The sequence below is a fragment of the Coffea arabica genome, chromosome 8e (genome assembly GCF_036785885.1).
Source record: "Coffea arabica cultivar ET-39 chromosome 8e, Coffea Arabica ET-39 HiFi, whole genome shotgun sequence".
Lineage (NCBI taxonomy): Eukaryota > Viridiplantae > Streptophyta > Magnoliopsida > Gentianales > Rubiaceae > Coffea > Coffea arabica.
In genome coordinates this window covers 847232-867439 of record NC_092324.1, presented here as the reverse complement: position 1 = coordinate 867439, position 20208 = coordinate 847232, and the positions used below count along the sequence as shown (strand labels likewise).

The 20208-nt window shown below is 38.2% G+C and overlaps 1 protein-coding gene across 1 annotated transcript; it reads left to right on the top strand.

Annotated features, from left to right (window-relative positions):
* The first annotated feature begins 3570 nt into the window (after positions 1 to 3570).
* Positions 3571 to 14995, top strand: LOC113703825 (copper-transporting ATPase PAA2, chloroplastic-like). The gene is made up of 17 exons (XM_027225305.2): positions 3571 to 4284; positions 4392 to 4469; positions 5234 to 5331; positions 5432 to 5485; positions 5837 to 5923; positions 6497 to 6661; positions 7209 to 7319; positions 7753 to 7821; positions 8903 to 9012; positions 9320 to 9425; positions 9755 to 9821; positions 10188 to 10267; positions 10480 to 10934; positions 12130 to 12304; positions 13152 to 13283; positions 14209 to 14359; positions 14758 to 14995. The coding sequence occupies exons 1-17, from the start codon at positions 3618 to 3620 to the stop codon at positions 14868 to 14870; spliced, it is 2718 nt and encodes a 905-aa protein (XP_027081106.1). The 5' UTR covers positions 3571 to 3617; the 3' UTR covers positions 14871 to 14995.
* Positions 14996 to 20208: the final 5213 nt, after the last annotated feature.

Below are 20208 nucleotides of genomic sequence, written 5' to 3'. Positions count from 1 at the left end.
CGGCGCCACCGCATAATTTCCATCAGCTCCCAATTGAGCAACCCAGAAGGGGTATTTTTGGAATTTCAATGGTGGGCCCGTAACAAAAATTAAAGTTCTTGTCTTTTCAACGCACCACGCTTGAGATCTCAACCATTTGCAGATATTGTATACTACTATTCCTATATTATAGTACGTCTTTTTCTTCGGTAATTTTTTTTTCAAACAAAAAAAAATCTTTTATTTGTTCTCTCCTTCTCGACTAAGGTTTTTTTTTTCTGTTTTGGAGGAGGAAATTTGGCTGCAATCCTGCATCCGTTTAAGGGTGTTTAAATTTTGTCCAATATTCATGATGCAGGTGCACGGAGAAGGAGGCGCCTCTGGAGGAGTCACTAGAATTGAGTCGGTCAGGATTGAGGATACATACTGCATAAATTCCACATCCTTCTTAAGTCCAGCCATAGTCTCTGGTGCTAAAACAACTTCCAGATCGACGCTCCCATTTCCTTCACGCCCTGGGAATGCCGAGATCTTGCCGTCAAATTTATTGGTCCTACCGCTTCGCACTGCAATGGGTTGTCCCCACCCAAAATCATTATCATACATTGGAAACCTTGGGGAGCTTGGGGAGCTTCCCATGGTGATCATCGCGCCGTCAAAGTTCCCCAGCGGAAACAGCCTTGGATTACTCTCCCATTCCTCGAAACCCCGTCGCACCATGGAATCGTCATGCGCCAACACATTTCGATGCAGCCGATCCGCACCCCAGGACGGGTCGTTGCCCAGCAGCTCCTCCACTCAAGCCACGGTTGGGATGCTCTGGATCAAGTTACCGAAGTAGAGCGGGTCCACCCACGGCTCCAGCCGGTGTCTACAGTTCCATGGTAGCTGACCTCCTGCTTCATCTTGAACGACGACACACGGGGGATGGAGAAAATCCAGTAGAAAACGCAAGGCGTTGACCATTCCGACGGCCGAGACTGTGGCCCAAGTGAAGATGGAGGAAGCCATGATGGGAACGCACGCGAACAGGAGGTACTCCAAGGCCAGGACGATGGTGGGATACTCGATTTGGATCCACTTGAATTGGAGGGAGACCAAGACCCCTATCAAGAAATTGGTAAGGGCGCAGGCGAAGGAGGCGAGGAGACCGAGGGAGACGGAATTGAAGGTGGAGAGCAGGAGGGAGGAGCTGAAGAAGAAGGCGATCTGAGCAGCGATGAGGGAGAACCAGACGGCAAAGAAAGAGCCAGGCTTGAAGGCCGCCACCCCTCTTCTATGAGAGCTGAGCAAGAAATTCTTTTGTTTTCATTTTGGGTTTTGAGTGGGTATTTCTTATGAAACTTTTGTTTCGGTTAATTTTGGTTAATGGCTTCGGAATGGAAGTTCCTAAAATACCCCTTCTGGGTTGCTCAATTGGGAGCTTGAAGGAAATTGTGCGGTGGCTCCGCCGCTAAGCTCCTTGATTGGAAGCGAAATATAAGTTTAGGGATTAAATTGGTTATAAATAATGTATCGGGACTAAATTGACAGAAAAAAAAAGTTTAGAGACGAAATTGGCGATTTTCCCTAGTAGATTATTTGGGACAATTTTTTGAAAAAAAATATGTTGTAGCACATTTTTTCGATGTGACGTATGTGAAATAAAAGGAGATTGAAAAATGTGTTGATAATATATGCAAATAATAATTGACAATTCAAGTAAGATATTCAAAAATAGATACTGAGGCCCTTGTTTGATAACTCAATTTAGCACTTAATTTAATGAATATAGATCTCAACATGTTTAGACGCGTTTGATAACAAAAAATTGAACATCTGAATTAATTAAGTAGCACTGAATTTTCTAAGCAAAACTTGCTCTAAAAAAAAAGTGATAAGTTATTCACTTATCACTGAACGTGTGACATACACCCAAATATATTAGATTTAATATTTTAACAATTCAATAATTTAATGGATTCAATTTCAGTTTTCAAACTTCAATTTTATCAAACGCACTACAATTTTATCAGACGCATTACAATGATATGCAAAATCACACTAAATTTGCACACACATTGAAATTTGCCTTATTTTAAATTATATCCATTCAAATTCAAATGTGTTTTTGGCCCAAGACAAATATCAATGCAAAATACTTTTGTGGGAGGATTTGAAACATTTATTAGCTTCATTCATTTCGCAACGTCTCTAAATACTAATCGAGATCAACCAAAGAAGTCGAGAAAATGAGATTTGCAATCTTTGCATTTAGAGATTTGCGATTGATCCTAGAAAGAAAATCGAACTTGGGGAAACATGTTTTGATGTACAGTTGTATCATTTTGCTGTACAATTGAATTTTGCATTTCTTTTATTTTTTAAAAATTTATGTATAAAAGTGTGAATTTTATTTGCATAGCACATATTACATGCTACAAAAAGTACAGCAATCAAACACAACCATACCAAATTACTCAACCTTATATGCCCCATGCCCTTCACAACTTAACTAACCCTTTAAAGAAAAAAAAAAAAAAAAAGAGGCAATCAATAAAAAATAAAAGGGGGTTACACATTTTTTTATGGTATATGGACCAGCACTTTTTTGGATTCCAAAAAACCACCACACCAATTTTCCCACCCGCCACCATTGACCTCCAGTCACCACCAACCATTTCTGTCCATCATTTATTTCTATATTTAATTCCTTTCCACCACAATTTTGTTCACGTGTTAATCATGCCATCCTACTCATCAAAACTCATTTTGTATTAGTATGATATTATCCACTCTAAAACACATTTTTGTATTAGTATTATATTATCTACTTTAACTTCTTCTTCCGGAAACGGAATTTGACTAACTAAACCTTAATCCCAGAAGTCAATCCAAAAGCCGGCAACTTTTGGATTATCTACTTTAACTAACATAAGTTGATTTAATTTGCCAGAATGAAGCACTTTTTCATAAAAAGTCATCTGACTCCTGCGACTCAAGCGAGAACTGTGTTGGTAGACTATCTGTAAGAACCTTTCTAAACGACTTATGATATGAATGGTATGTCCTGACCTGCAACAGTGACTGAAGTTGAATCCATCCAAACTTTTATATTAAAAAAAAATTATCCAATCTTGGCCATGCAAAGTTGTCGAAGAAAAACACTTTGTTTGTTTGGATTGAGATAATTTGCCACAAAATAATTTATTTCACAAATCTCAAATCCCAATCACCTTTTTATCTTCCCAATCATATTTTTCTCTCATATACATCACATCACAAAAATGCTACAGTAATTATCTCAAATAAATCATCCAAATAAACTCTTATCCAAACAAACTCACTAGCTGAGTTTGTTTGGATTGAGATAATTTACCACAAAATAATTTACTTCCCAAATCTCAATCACCTTTTTATCTTTCCAATCACCTTTTTCTCTCACATACATCACATCACAAAAAGTGCTACAGTAATTATCTCAAATAAATCATCCAAATAAACTCTTATCCAAACAAACTCAGCTCTCTCTCTCCTATCTGGCTATTAAACACTTGGATTAATTTTTAATAGTGATCTAATTCACGCCTTCAAATTTCTGATTTCTTTCTCTCAGCTCTTTCTTACATTCATTCATTTCCTCGTCTGGTTTTCGGACAATGATGACGTCAGCGTCAGCTGCTGATCTTCTCTGCCTCCCTCTCTCACTCCCTCCGCACCCTTCTTACCGCTACTCCTCCTCCTGCTCTAGTAGCTCCTACATTCCACTCCTTCAGAAACGGCGTCGCAATGCTGCATCTCAGCATCCTTTTAAGCTGCTCTCTCCCAATTTCCCCAACCGACGCCGTTCTACTCTCTCTGTTTTCGCCAAGGCCGTCGACTTCAAGGCTCCGTTGACGGAGAGCGTCAGGCCAGACGGAGACGGAGAGCCCAACTCGACGGTGCTCCTCGATGTCACGGGGATGATGTGCGGGGCGTGCGTGTCACGCGTCAAGTCAATTCTGTCATCCGATGACCGTGTTGACTCCGTCGTGGTCAACATGTTGACCGAGACGGCCGCGATCAAGTTGAAGAAGGCGGCGGAGCTGCCGGCCGGGGAGGAGTTCGCTGAGAAGCTGACCCAGTGTGGATTCCCGACGAAGATGAGGGAGTCGGGGCTGGGAATTCAAGAGAAGGTGAAGAAATGGAGAGAGATGGTGGCCAGGAAAGAGGCTTTGCTTCTGGAATCGAGAAATCGGGTGGCGTTTGCTTGGACGCTGGTGGCTTTGTGCTGTGGAGCCCACGCTTCGCACATATTGCACTCCCTGGGCATTCATGTTGCTCATGGTAAGAGCAAATTTTTCAAATTTCTGTCTTTGTATTTTGCAATCGTTAAATATTGCAAGCAGATGCTTGAAAAAAGTCGAGTTTTTGATGTTGAGAATGTGGAACAGGGTCTGTTTTTGAGGCGTTGCATAATTCTTACGTCAAATGTGGTTTGGCATTGGGAGCTTTATTGGGACCTGGACGAGGTTAGTGCATTTAATTCTCTTTTAGCTTCCCGAATCTTTCTTTTCCTTATTAAAGCTGTCAATGCCACTTGTCTTTTTGTATTGTTTTCAGTTTTTGGTTTGATTGTCCATTTATTGCATTTTAATCTTAATTGAAATTTCTCTCACCATGGCGCTTTCTTTGGACAGAGAAATTTAGACGTTCTTTTCATTTTCTTTACACAGTGTGATCATTTGTGAAATTGGTCATGTTTGAGTTAATGAATTTATTTAGGCTTTCTTTGTTGGTTCTCTTTCACAGTAAAAATTAGATTGAATTTGGAATCATGGAATGTTCACATTAAGCTACAATGCTACATGTTGCAGTTCTAAATTTTAACTCAATTCCAGTTCTGGTATAGAACCAAACACAGCCGTAGTAAATTTTAAATTAAGAGTGCTATGAGAAACAAGGTGTACATTAAAGTATAGGACCACGGAGATCACATTCTATTGTTTTTTAATGTTATTTAGATTGAAAGAATCTTTCTTGGACCTTGGACATGACTCCTCTATGATTTGCTAATCTTCATCAATAGAATCTAGTACTACAATCATTGTCTTGTGGACCTAAACAAGATTTCAAACAATCTTTGCCTGAATATCAATCGGAATTTCATTGCTTAAGTATGATCCTTGTTCTCAACGTCTACAATTTTTTTTTTTGGGGTACAAATTGTTGGCTTGTTAGTAGTTCTTCAGAACTCCAATTTATTCACTTCACTATTGATGAAATTCTGTGTCAGACTTGCTTTTTGATGGTTTGAGAGCATTTAGAAAGGGATCGCCCAATATGAACTCTCTTGTTGGTTTTGGATCTATTGCTGCATTTGCCATTAGCATGGTAAGAATCTAGTCGTTGCCTGTCTGAAGTTCTTCAAAGAGAACTAGTGTCAATTTTATTCATTATTTGTCTACATCTCACAAGCTCTTCTTTTTTGCAGGTCTCACTACTTAACCCTGAACTAGAATGGGATGCATCATTTTTTGATGAACCGGTTTGTTTTGTTGTCTCTTTCCTTTTCTTCTCCTTTAAGAATATCTTTGATATGTACTTATTTTTGTCTAATCATTTAAGTTCATTGCCTCAGTCTGATTTTCAGAAGACTTTGCTAGTTTGAGGACTGATTAGTATCCAGAATTTCAGATTATGGTCATAGAGGAATTCTAGGTTATATGTTTCCTCTGATGTCTGTGCACACAAAAACACTAGATAATTATTAAGAAGCATTGAACCTAGATATTTTCCTGGCTAAATAACCTTAATTAGCAGTAGTGTCCCATGATATTTTCCATTTGATCTTTTTGTTTAAATTTCTCAGTCAACCTTGTTATTTTTTAGTAATCAGGTCATGCTTCTTGGTTTTGTACTATTGGGACGCTCTTTAGAAGAAAGGGCGAGGATCAGGGCATCAAGTGACATGAACGAGCTACTGGTATGCTATGCTTTGGTTCAGATAACCAAAATTTCTTGCCACTACATGATGCTTATGAGAATTTCCATAAAGAAAGTCATCCTGAAAATCGTATGTTTTAAGTGAGTAGAATCCTTGATGCGAAATGATGCTAGTGCATTATGTGTGGGAAAATACATGTTGATGTTTTCCTTCACTAACCACTGATGAAGGAGACTAACACTCTGAAACTGACATTTTACATGTGCGTATCCTCATAGCATCTGACTGGATATAAGTTACACTCTATAGACCCAGCTTCGCTGTTGCAATCACAGTACTTATGCATAGAAGAAGTGTGAGTTTTAGCATCAGAAGTTAAAATCACAGTGGGAAACTAGTTTGCTTAGAGTGGGCATGGAGATTTAGATGCACAGGGCTTTGTATAATTAATAAACGTAAACTAGAAAGACCATGTCATGCTTTATTGAATTCTAATGATAGACAATTCATATTTCAGGAAAATCAAATCCTGAATATTGGATTGACTTCAACTTCTAAACTTGAATATTCATTTTTTCTTGAAGTTTTCCTGATCAGTCAGTTTTTGTACAGTCACTCGTATCAACTCAATCTCGCCTTGTGATTGCTCCCTCTGGAAGTGAGTCTGCTGATGATAGTGTGCTCTGCACTGGAGCAATGTGTATCGAAGTTCCCACTGATGACATCAAAATTGGAGACTCAGTGCTGGTTTTGCCTGGAGAAACAATTCCAGTGGATGTAAGTAAATTCTGGTTTCTGTGTTGAGTTTTTGCCACTTTAGAATTTCATACCACTTCAAATGGTTTCTATCATGTATGCAAGCACCCTTTTATGAATGGTGTGATTTCTTATTAAACTTTGTACTCTTAGAAATTTTGGTCACCTGTAATGCAAGAAAACTGTGTGTGTGTGTGTATTTAATATGAAGAACGTATGAAGCCAAGCAATAAGTAGTAGTTGTTTATGAATTGGTTTTAATTTAATCCAGTTGTCTGATACTTGTAATCAACCTCAAGGAGGATTGGGCAAGTTGACGGCCTGGATTGTTGAATCTGCATAACCTTTTCTCTCCATGCCATATTCTCTTTCAAGAGTAACAGACCATAAAATAATAGAAAAGGTTTATTTGCATTTGATTTCCATAAGAAATATGCAGAATTGCAACTGACTGCCTCTTTTCATGTTTTGCTTTTTGAGATGTCAGGGTAAAGCTCCCCTTTCTTGTCATGCACGCTAATTTGACATTCTGCACATATTGATTGGAAATCTCAAATTGTATATACAGGGGAAAGTACTTGCAGGGCGAAGTGTTGTGGATGAATCCATGCTCACTGGTGAATCTCTTCCAGTATTCAAGGAAAAGGGTCTTCTGGTCTCTGCTGGAACTATAAATTGGGTAAGTGCTTTTGAAGATATAGAGAACCTACTAACACGAATCTTTTCTGTTTTTCTTATTGACTCAAAAGAATTTTTGTTTGCCTTCATCAAAATAAGATGTGATTTTCGTCAAGTAAAAATTGACTGAGGCTGTATGTAAGGTCCCATTACCTGTGGTATTTTTTTCAATATGAAGCATGAGCTTTAATTTGTCTCTTGATTTTTTTCATTCCAATATATGAGCTTTATTTGAGTCAAAGGAACCGAACATCGAAAATGTTCATGTTTCTTCACATGATTCGCTATAACCTACTTTAGTACTGTTGCTAGGAAGTTACCTGGATATATACTGGGGAATGAAATTGTTCTAGAAGCATTTATGACCATGTGACACAGTCTTCTCATTATCAATTTAGTCTTTGATTGAAAATAATTATAGTATTGCTATTCAGGATGGTCCTTTAAGGATACAGGCAACCACTACAGGTTCTAATTCAACAATAACCAAGATTGTTACCATGGTGAGTAATATGCTGCTTTTATGATAATCATTGCCGCATTTAACTGCTTCCTTCAGCTTCAGCAATTGCTGATATTGCATGAATTCTTGGTTAATTGTTTGATAGTTTGCTAAAATTTGCTTCTTGTGGGGGGGGGGGGGGGGGTTTAATTAAGAGGACTTAATAGTGAAAAGTTTGGTAAAAGAATGAGCTTATTGGAATCATTTAAGTAACAGCCTGTATCCATACGCCGCACTTATGGTTGGCTGGTCTAGAATGGGTTCTGACCTGAGAAGTGCTAATTCAGTTCGGATAGACTTCATTCAAGAATGCTGCCTCTGGAACCATAAGAAAAGAAGTGCTTGATTTGTATCTTGGCCAAGTCACATGCGACCAAATGCTTGACTTTTTGTTGGCTGGTCTAAGGTGGGATGTTGATTCATATTGCGGCCCACTCAAGTGACACAAAATGGGAAAGGGGAAAACAAGGATTGCAACATACTGAGTCTTCAGAACTTCTCTTTTCCATAAGGGCACTGCAATTTTAGTAGCTTCAAATGTGAGAAGCAGCGAGTTGGAATTGTATAATTTGTAGGCTTCCAGGGAATATCTCTGTTTCAGTCACTCTCGATCTAGTCTACTACTTAGCTTTTGTCAGTTGAAGTACTATGCAGCTTGGTGCCAATTTTTGTTGAACTCCAGAAGTTGTTGAGCTAGTGCAAACTTGCATATGGCATACAAGCACCACTTTGCAGTCTCTGCATGTTGTGATACTTAAGTCACGAGTCCACGTCTTTAATGCGCATGATGCTAAGATATTGGGTGTTTGTCTCACATTTGATACAATATTGACAGTTTGGAACTTGGGGTTGGTGCCATTGACAAAAGCTTGAGGATGTTGTTCCAGTGATTGTTAGCGTTTGTCCCAGTGTAATATCTGAGCTGGAAGTCCCCTGTTAATATTGGATGCACAGTAGCTAGGCATACTATTGTCTCTATTTTCAAGGATAGTCCTTTGCTTGTTTCATGCCTTGGGCTTTTGTGTGAACATTACCTAGATGGATTCAAGATTGAACTTATGTCCATATCCTCGCTCCTCCAGGTTGAAGATGCGCAGGGCCGTGAAGCACCTATTCAAAGGCTAGCAGATTCAATTGCTGGACCATTTGTGTACACTGTAATGACTTTATCAGCAGCAACATTTGCTTTTTGGTAAGGCTATTACCTCTTGCAGTTCACTTACTTCTAAAGCTGATAGCATACAAAGAGTAAAATGTCATTGAGAAGTCATTGGAATGGCTCTCAGAAGGATGTAAGGGTAGTAACATGATGCGGTAGTGGAATCACTGCATCATGTTACTACTCATGGGTTCCTCCATTCCTTCGTAGTGGTATTGTGCTTCAAGTGTTTTACTCCTTTGGTTGTTATCTACTAATTCTTTCTAGTTTGAACTTTAATTGAACTTACAAATAAGGTCTTTTATGCTTTAATTGATATTTGCTGGCTATATTGTATAAGGAACTATATTGGGACACACGCTTTCCCCGATGTATTGCTGAATGACGTTGCAGGGCCTGAGGGAAATCCTTTGCTCCTTAGTTTGAAGCTTTCTGTGGATGTCTTGGTGAGTTACACTCGAAACGATTAACCTTTCAAGAGTAATGACTTGTCCAAGCTTAGAGTACCTGTCCTTCTGTAAGAAGTGGGATCTTTTCCTGGTTATGTATATTCCCTTTTATTTTTGCTTTGTTACCCTGGGTGGCCTTGTTCCTTGCAAGAACTGTGTTCTACCATTGCCGCTGATGCACATAATTTACCCAAATTCTCAGATGATTTTTGTGTGTATGTTTTAGTTTTTCTTGTCAAACACTGAAGTTTTCCTTTATTTGCGATTGATCAAAATGAATTTGTTGCATAAATTCAAATTAATTGGCTACATGTTCTTTTCTCCAGGTTGTCTCCTGCCCATGTGCTCTAGGTCTTGCTACACCAACTGCGATACTAGTTGGCACCTCTCTTGGTACTTCACTTGAGCTTGCTCTTACTTCGTCCTGTTATTTAGATGCATAACTGGGGCAACCAAATAACCCCAACTCACCACTCCCCCTCCACAACCCCTACACCAAAAATAAATAAATAAATAAATAATCTCTCCCTGCTGGAGGTAAAAAAGGGTCGTCAGGATTATAGGAAGATATTAGCCTCCTCCAAGGTATTGACAGTTTCGTACTTATGGTCTATATGATGAAGATGAAAATGCCAAATTTTCATCTCAATTGGCTGACCTTTTAATGCTTTCAATTGAACACATCTAAAAATTTTACCTTAAGATCTTCACATGTATTGTTCATGACAACTTACTTTTGTTCCATCTATGACTGAATAGGAGCAAAACAGGGACTTCTTATTAGAGGAGGAGATGTGCTGGAGCGCTTGGCTGGCATTGACCATATCACCTTGGACAAAGTACGTGAAAAGTTTTCTGAAGCATTATGGAAGTGGTGCTTTTGTATGCTTAATTTTTATTTTTTTTCATACATGTGGATGGAGAGCCTGTTAGATCTTGAGAAAATTAGTATGCTGTACTCCTCTTAGAAGCGTAAAAAAAAAAAAAGTTTTCTAAGTACTTTATGCTGGTGTTGACTCTTTTAACTTTGATATGCCTTTTTAACTTTCAGACAGGAACTCTGACAGAAGGTAAACCTGCTGTCTCTGGTGTTGCTTACCTGAGCCATGGAGAGTCAGAAATCCTTCGGATGGCTGCTGCAGTGGAAAAAACAGCCTCTCATCCGATTGCAAAAGCTATTTTAACCAGAGCAGAATCATTAAACTTAGATCTTCCCCCCACACGTGGACAAATAGCTGAACCTGGTTTTGGGACATTAGCAGAAGTAGATGGGCTTCTAGTTGCAGTTGGGACTTTGAGTTGGGTTCATGAACGTTTCCAGCAGAAAACAGACCCCTCTCATCTGAAGATTCTGGAGGAGTCTGTGATGCGTCAATCATCAATGAACAGTTCATCATCAGTTCATTCAATAACAGCTGTCTATGTTGGACGGGAAGGAGAGGGTATTATTGGTGCCATTGGAATATCTGACAGTTTACGTAGTGATGCCAAATCGACAATGCTCGGGTACCTCCTTTTTTTTTTAATAACCTGTCTTAGGGAGTTGACCTTGTGTGATAATCCTGACAAAAAATCTGCAGAAAGGTCTTTTTTTTTAATGACCTGTCTTAGGGAGTTGACCTTGTCTGATAGTCCTGACAAATAATCTGCAGAAAGGTTGACAAATAATGTGCAGAAAGGTTGTTTTAGGTACTTTTAGGCACATCTTCTTGATCAATGATTTCGATCAAATGGTGCTCCCTGGTTTCTAGCTTTTAAAATTTGGTTTCCTTCGAAGTACAGCCGTGTTATGTGGCTTTTAAATACCTTCTATTCTTATCAAATGATGAAGAAATGCACTTTCCATACCCTTTCCTGCTTTTATCTTTCTGCAGTGTTATATAGTTGACATATAATTTTGCTCCTGCATCATGAACAGAAGTTTGTCAATCTCACTTCTTGGACAAGAAGTTTAGCTTACAAATCCCCACAAAATGAAGCTTGTCCACAGCCAGAGTCCACGTATGAAAATTATTAGCAGAGAATGTAATTTAGATCTTGGAAGGCAGGAATTTAATACATCTCTAAGTTGTGGAGTTTCTTGATATCATGCATAGTAATCAAATTCATGACCAAACGAGTAATTGAAATACCTGATTTTCCATACTTGTTCCTCTGCAACCTGTTCCTCTAATGAGGATAAGGTTCTCCTTAGACTATAGCATTGCTCCCTTGTCGGCTTAATTTTTCTGTCACTTTTGTGTTGCATTGTTATGCTGTGCAGCTTATACTATCTGACACCCTCTTGAGTATCCACCAAAATAAAATTCCTTGCCAACTGCTTCTAAGTTGGCTAAGAATTTGATATGTTTCTAAGCTGTGGAGTTTCTAGATACCATACACAGTAATCAATATCATGACCAAATGAGCATTTGAAATACCTGATTTTCCATTCTTGTTCCTCTGCAACCTGTTCCCCTTATGAGGATAATGTTCTCCTTAGACTATAGTCTTGCTCCCTTGTTGGCTTAATTTTTCTGTCACTTTCGTGTTGCATTGTTATGCCTTTGCAGCTTATATTATCTGACTTCATGTTGACTATCCACAAAAGAAAATTCTTTGCCAAGAAAAGAAAACCTTCTTCTCACTTGCATTGTGGGCCTGTGGCACATGGATCTCTTGCAGCTCATTTTCTGGATTTTCCTTGTGTACTTCTGGACAGGCTCAAACAGAGGGGAATAAGAACAGTCCTCCTATCAGGTGACAGGGAAGAGGCAGTTGCAACTGTAGCCAAGTCAGTTGGCATAGAAAATGAATTTATCAATGCATCCTTGACTCCCCAGCAGAAATCTGGTGTCATTTCCAGCCTTCAAGCTTCTGGACACTCTGTCGCAATGGTAATTGTCTATTAGTGAGGGCTTATATATCTTTTGGAATTATATTCTGTCATAAGCATTAAATCTGGCATGATAAATGTGTTTATGTTTTTTTCCTCTTCTGAGTAAGGAGGGAGCAAGGGTAGACTGAATTGGGTACAGCTAAAGCTACTCTAACCCTATGCAGTATATTGGGTCCAACTCTCATTGCTACCATATTGCAGCAGCAATAGCAGCTGCCTTTAGGCTATGTAAATGATGCATTGTAAATAAAATAAAAAACAAAAAGTAGTGGAAGGATCATAGTGATGTGATTCATGTCAGGATTGGCAGAAATGGTAAACCCACCATGCCAGCATCCAAGTCCCACCCATTCCCCATCCTGCTAGGCTATAGTAAATGATGTATTCGAAAAATCTAAATAAAAAATAAATAAAAATAAAAAAAGAGAAAATACAAGATTGAAACTTGCGGTTGATGTCTTCTTCCTACCTAAGCTCCATCATTTAATATTTTCAATGATAATTTAATTAGCTTGTGCTTTTGAGGGAAATCACATCACAGAATTTGTATGTAACCCTGTGAAGAGATGTTTTGGGAGGCTTCAGATGTTTCTTGTAGGAATAGCATTATACTGCTTATTTCCTTTCTTGGTGAATAAATTATTTGTTTAACCCAAGTAAATTTTATGTCTGCAAGACATTAGCATATGCTCAAATCTCAAATATTCAAATTGGTTGCAATTACTGGCTTTATGATGACTGGGCCTTGTTGGAGTATTAAAAGATTGTATACTGGAGTAGAACAACCACATTGTGTTGTTTTGAAATTTTAGCACCTTTCTTTGACTTGACTTGTATTTTTGAAGGTTGGCGATGGCATCAATGATGCACCCTCTCTAGCCCTTGCAGATGTTGGAATTGCTTTGCAAATAGAGAAGCAAGAAAATGCTGCATCAAATGCTGCATCCATTATACTTCTCGGTAACAAACTTTCACAGGTATGCATTTTCTCTTTTTGTTTTTTTTGAAAATAACATTATTTATACCTTTTTTTTATTGATATCAGGTCCATGGTCCATACTCAATTAGTAAAACTTGTATATTCTCTTTGCTGATTGTTTATGTCAATTAACGAGGAAAAGTGTAAGATTAATGCTTATTATTCATTAAATGAACTTCTGCTACTTTTTTTTTAAAACGATGGGTGCAGACTTTATCGAAAACAACCAAAAAAAAAAAATAGTGGGCACAAATTGTGTGATTCAAAAGCATTGATGCTATGTAACTCTAAAGCACTCTATGAAAATTGATGCATGATCAGTTACCTATCTTACATCTCCTTAATTTTGTGATTGTGTGGACCATTATTCTTAAAATTACTCAACTGACACTTCCTTCAACATGTTTCTGATCAAACACTAGCAATGCATGTAATCGAACTCGAATGCCCCACAGCATGCTAAAAGTTACTATGAGACGTTTATAAGGAAATTTACTTCCTTTTTTCGCAAAAACTTTAAATTATCTTAGTGGTTTTATCCAGAGATGTATTGCAGAATGAGAAGAAGAATATCTTCAGCACAAAAGAGTGGATAGGAGGTCCAAATTTTTATGTTATTTGACAATTTGGAATTGAGATAGAGACGTGTGTATGTGTGGAAAGTAAATTAATTCTTCTTGGAATCTCTGGCCATGTTTGTCTTACCTTTTTTAAAGTTCATATATCAAATTTTTTGTGGTCTCATGTTCTATCCCAAGTTTACATGCTTACCCTTTTAGCCAAGCACAAATGAAAACTTCTTGTCTCGCTAATATTTTCATAATGAAGTCATTTTGGGAGACATCTTCTCTATTTTGTGAATGGTCATTTCTGTGTAGAACAGTTTGATTATCAATGTTAATTTCACCTGGAATTTGTTGCAGGTAGCAGAAGCAATTGACCTTGCACGCGCAACAATGGCAAAAGTTCATCAAAATTTGTCTTGGGCAGTTGCATACAATATTATTGCAATCCCCATTGCAGCGGGTGTATTACTTCCTAATTTTGATTTTGCCATGACTCCTTCACTTTCAGGTAAGAAAAATACTACTCTTCGTTGTTTCTGAAGACACTGTTTAGTAAAAGGAACTAAACTTGCCTTGCTTTCCCACTTGTGCACAAAGAACATTGCTAAACATGCACTAGTAATCACATTCTCTATACTGGCCTTATATCCTTTATTTGGCAACTGATATGACAATATAAGCTGGCTATTACTTTTCCCCTCCTGTAAGCTACCACTCTGTGCACCAATGGTTTAAACCAGGCTTTAGCTGTCTCGAAAGAAAATGGAAAATTTTCGTTTCAAGCATTTGTTCAAGGAACTAAGAGTTGCTAAAGATATATTGCTCATGAACCTTTAAATTGAATCTGTCTGGGCAATTCCAAAGGAATTTACCACCATTTCATTTTCTGGTATTTTCATTTTGCAGGTGGGCTGATGGCTTTGAGCTCAATATTTGTCGTCACGAACTCATTGCTTCTTCAGTTTCATCGGCCTGACAGGAAAGAGAGAAGGGCAGACGACGCTCACAAACCTGTCTAATTGATGAACCTTCCTCCCTCCCTCTCGCCTATCTGTTCAATCATGAAATTTGTAATGTAATATCTCGTATAGCATGGAATTGCTTGTTCTGATTGCAATCAAAATGATCATATTCACCCGAGTAATATCCGTATCAAAATTCCTATTGTATACAGTACTTGGGATGTTCTCATCTGTTTTCATTTCCTTGAAAGTCGTTTGGAGTGAAAGAACTAGTCAATATGCTTCAATGGTTGGGAGTGAAAAGTGAAAACCCACTAAACTGAAAGCTTGCCTATTGGTATAAAATGCAAATTTATACCCTTTATGTCTCTGAAAAAACAGAAATAGAAAACATGAAAGTGCTGTGGATTGGAAATGGGAATACATTTACTTCAGTTCTTTTTTGTTTGGTTCAAAGGGTGAATATCCTGTTACCATATTCTGATAAATGGACGATTGTACAATCATGCAGTAGAAGGCCAGGCTGGTTAGCTTTCGTACAAGGGTGACTAAATTTTTTAACCTTTTGTTCAAGTTAGATGCAATTATTGACATAGGGAATATGTAACTTTTACTCTACAACATATTTTTCAATCATCTTTTTATCTCAAAAACTTTTAAAATTGTTATACTAGTACATTAATGGGAAAATCACCAATTTAGTCCCTAAACTTTTTTTTTCTGTCAATTTAGTCCCTATACATTATTTATGGCCAATTTAATCCCTAAACTTATATTTCGGTTCCAATCAAGGAGTTTAGCGGCGGCGCCACCGCATAATTTCCACCGGCTTCCCAATCTAGAAACCCAGAAGGGGTATTTTAGGGACTTCAATTTTTTTCATATTTTTCTTTGACTTTCATCTTATTTTTATCCTTGCACGACTAACTTTACTATTCTCACCAGCCATCACAAATCTTCTCAATTTGTCTTCTCAAACGGAAATCCCATGTATCATCTTCATCATCATCTTCTAAAATCCCATGTTCCCCATATCCGAGGAACAGAGCCCATAGTCCGCAGAAATAAAGAAAATAAAGAAGCAAAATCGAAAAATCAGCACACATGTAAAAGGGAGGAGTTTTGAAGTGGTGCAAACTGTAAAGACATACCAAACACCTTAGCTTTGGAAGTGATCTTCACAGCTCCTACCTGATTCTTGAGCTCTCCTTTTTTTCCTTTGGCCCAACATGTATGTCCAAAATGTCCACGCCCCACTTCTTTTCCCAGTTCATACTTGGCAACGAAATTCTTTTCCCACTTCTTTTCCTTCACTGTCTGCTGCTCCACCTTCGTCATGCTCAGATATCGGCCACTCATTCGGCTTCGCCGGCGCCCCTTGTTGCTTTAGAATCGCGGACATGATGGGCTTTGCCAGCGAAGGAAGGGGGAAGGGCCACCTAAACTTCCTCCCTGAAGCTTCCTCCCTGGAGTTCTCGCCTCCGACGGCGAAGGCCGAACACCTGCAAGGTAAGGACTCTGCCATGGGCTGGCGGCAAAGGAATGAGCTGGCGTGCTCTTATTGGAGTGACCGTTGGCCGATGGTGGGCCCGGAGATATTGCTGGCCTTGGGCTTCCGGCGGCGATCTGCTGTACCCGAGTTACCAGCGGAAGTGGCAGTGGCGGAGGGGTGACCATCGAAGGCGGCGACGGGATCGTCGACCTTGTGGACTGAGACTGAAACACTTTTGGTGCAGCAATGCCCCATTAACGGCTACAATTCCGACGACGATCGGTTCAAAGTCCATTCCTCCATCGGTCAACTGAAAATGTTAGATGCTGACGCCGGCCAAAAATAACGTGGAGAAATTTATGCTCGTTTAAAGCATTTTATATTGGAGCATTTTCCACCTGGCTGGAAGACCAGCAGCTATTTTACCGGTCAGCTTAGCACAAAGGCCCGATTCACAATAATAGGAAAATAGAATGTGGAAGTCCCTAAAGTACCCCTTCTGGGTTGCTAGATTGGGAAGCCGATGGAAATTATGCGGTGGCGCCACCGCTAAGCTCCTTGATTGGAACCGAAATATAAGTTTAGGGATTAAATTGGCCATAAATAATGTATAGGGACTAAATTGACAGAAAAAAAAAGTTTAGGGACTAAATTGGCGATTTTCCCTACATTAATCTACAAAAATTTCTAAAAGTAGCCATCTAACTGGGATCATACTTTACGAAAAATTTACTTCTTAGTTTTTTTTTTCTTTGTTAGGCAACTTGATCAAACCAAAACATGTGTTAGTGTCCGTGACAAGAAACCTTTCCTGTATCTTGGATAGAAATTCCAAGACACGAGGTGATAAATGCTTTCCATAATTGTGATTGCCAGATCGTAGTACCATTTTACCATTTCGGGATATCTTGCTGATGATGTGAAAAAACTGTGTTTTTTTTATTATTATTTCTTCCTCTCTATTCATTCATCCTTCTCTCCCCCCATGACCTAAAAACTTCCTCTTCTTCTTCTTCAGATTGCACCAGAAAAACTAGAATCGAGAGTCGTGTCTTCAAACCTGTTTCACTTCAGCTTTGTTCACCACAGTTTTGCTGTTTATCAATCTAATCAAGAAGAAAATGGGACCAAGAAAAAGTAACGAAACCTTAAATAGATAGTCATTGAATAGACACGTGATTGGGAACAAATGTTGTTGGAGGCATTTTCATGCAAAAACGCATTGCATGTGAGACTGGGGTCCCTGGCTTGATCCCGTCGTTCTCAAACTAGCTCAAAACCCAAACCCCTCCTCCTCCTTTTTCATCTCCAGTAATACTACAATAAAAAACTTCGGGCTCTTGGCATTATTGGGTCCCAAATGCATGTTAGATTTGGAAGAAGGAATATGACTTTTGGAAAACAACAACTCCTCATACTAAAACAACTGCTCCTCTAGATCTAGACTGGTAGTAGCGCCCTGACTTTTTCTCTGTTTAAGCTCGACAGCATACACAATCTAGACTATACCATCAAGGCAACGCTAAAGTATCTTTTCTCGAACAAAATATGTATGCCAGTTTAGCACAGTGATTCCCTGACGAGATTCTGGGTTCCTCTGGAAAACATATTTGGATAGTCCAAATGCTTGCTTGTATAATAAACACGTTTTCTAATTATATTTTTTTTACTTTATATACGTCATATCATAAAAAACAGACTACACTGCAACAGCAGCAAAGCAAGACCAATATCTTTTGTGGTGAAAAATGCACTTTTCATCGTCAAAATTGGCCGGCCTAGCGACCAATTTCATCCCCAACACATTGCTTCCTCAAAGTTACTCAATTTCGATCGATTAAGGACAATTGTCGGAATTCAAAGCAATTTGGATGAAATTAGGTCATGTGAGGTGCATGTCTGGTTAAGAGTTGGAATCACTGACCAACAGTTGCTAAGACAACTGGAATCAGGACGAGCTAAAGACATCAGATTGTTTGTTCAAGCGAAGGAGATCAATAGCCTAAGCTCAATGTTTATGCAATGCTCATTTTATTTGCTCCCAGATGAATAAATAGATAGAAGTAGACAGATTAATTTGCATGCTGTAAGCATTCCAGTGGGTAAGTTGTTTGGACAACAGTTTATTTGGATGATTTATTTGAGATAATTACTGTAATACTTTTGTGATGTAATGTTGAGATAAAAACGTGATTGGAAAGATAAAAACGTGATTAAAATTTGTGAAACAAATTATTTTATCTCAAATCATCTCAATCCAAACACATCCATGTATTGGTTTCCTTTAGTGTCTTTGTACACGATGCATACTTCATTGGGCCTTCGCCCACACTCTTGTAAAGTTACTATGGTTAATCGATATAAAACCTTAACGTTTGCGGTTTAAAAAAAGAAAGAAAAGATGCATGTCTCGTTGAGCAAGGTGCTTAACCAAACAAAAGAGGAGTAGAATACCTCGTTTCCTCCTCATTTCTTCTCTCCCGTCAAGCTTGACTAGCCTCCTTGCTTTTTCTTTTTACTCAAAAAAGGAGGGGTGAAAAAAAAAAAAAAGCTGGTCTGGTTTTTTCTGTGAAATGTTCATTGGGAAACCGCAACAGTGTCGAAAATTTATTTGTGTCTATTTTGGGGCACACCCTCCTGTTTGACTGTTTGCAGTAATGTGTCGCCCAATTCAATTTTTTGGTTTGCAGAGGCTAGTACAAATTGGTCACGTGCCAGGAATTATTATCCCGGAAAAGCACCCTTTTTTTTTTGTTTTCTGGCAATTCTGAAAAATCTTTTTGGGTCACATTGTCCAACTTTCTTTTTGCTTTGAAATGTCACGTATGATATCCATTTCCAACTGAATTTGCAAAAAGTTGATGTAGTATTATACTTCCTATAAATTGCACGTTTTTGGAAATTTATAATTGTAGAAAAATACCCCGAGTAGCACGGAGCATTTTAAGTTAAAAATTGGCCCGAAAAATAACATGGGGAACAAAAGGACTAGTAGTATTAAATTTGTGGGACGACGGACAAGAATGAATGTCAAATCAATCGTCTCTAAATGGAATAATATTTTTTGAACATTTTATAATTCTAAATAAATTACTGGTATATTTTTATAATAGTAGAAGTCTGATATTCTGTAACTGTTCATATAATTTTCACGCACAATAATTGCATATATTGTAAAACTCGATTACTTATATTTCATTAAAAAAATATTAAATCGTTCAAACTGATGATCTTCCGTGCCCTGATTCAAATTTGTGAACCTTGATGGGTTTCAACTTTCAAAGTGATGAACAATAAGGAAATGTCAGCCTCAACCAAGTGTGCATGACAACAAACGATGCCCAATTGAAATTGACGTTTACTTTCCTTAACCCTTAAAAGGCTTGAGGCCGCTTAAGCATGTTAAGTGATTGTTGTGTTTGGATTGTATTTTTCATGATTTTTCATAGAAAAATTACTGTAGCGATTTGATATATGTGAGGAAAAAAGGTAATAGGGAAATGTAATCACGGAAAACGACATAATTTTTCGACGAAAAATCGCAATCCAAACAAGGATACACTACTGTTCGAAAGGATGTGTACCTTAAATACTGCTATTTGTTTCACTTCTGGGAACATTCTCTAAACAGGAAACATGAATCAGCCTAAAGTCCCGGAATCGAACCAGCCAAAGTTAATGCCACTTAGTACGGGGAAATGCTAATCTAAGAACAAAACAATTATTTCAGTTGGCTTGATTTGAAGTAAAACGGAAAGATTTGTGTGGTATCTTCTCTCTTTGATGTTATTGTCGGCTAATTCGGATTGCTAGAAAAGATAGTTGTAATAACATACAAGCAATATGCTGCTACATGTCGCACCCAGAAAAAAAAAAAATTTACTGCATGAACAAAAATTCGTG

What these genes read in the sequence shown, in the direction of transcription:
- LOC113703825 (XM_027225305.2), top strand. Translation starts at nt 3,618, where the DNA reads ATGATGACGTCAGCGTCAGCTGCTGATCTTCTCTGCCTCCCTCTCTCA. An exon ending in AGCTTTCTGTGGATGTCTTG is followed by an intron (nt 9,426 to 9,754) that starts GTGAGTTACACT and finishes TCTTTTCTCCAG; the next exon opens with GTTGTCTCCTGCCCATGTGC. An exon ending in CTGGACACTCTGTCGCAATG is followed by an intron (nt 12,305 to 13,151) that starts GTAATTGTCTAT and finishes GTATTTTTGAAG; the next exon opens with GTTGGCGATGGCATCAATGA.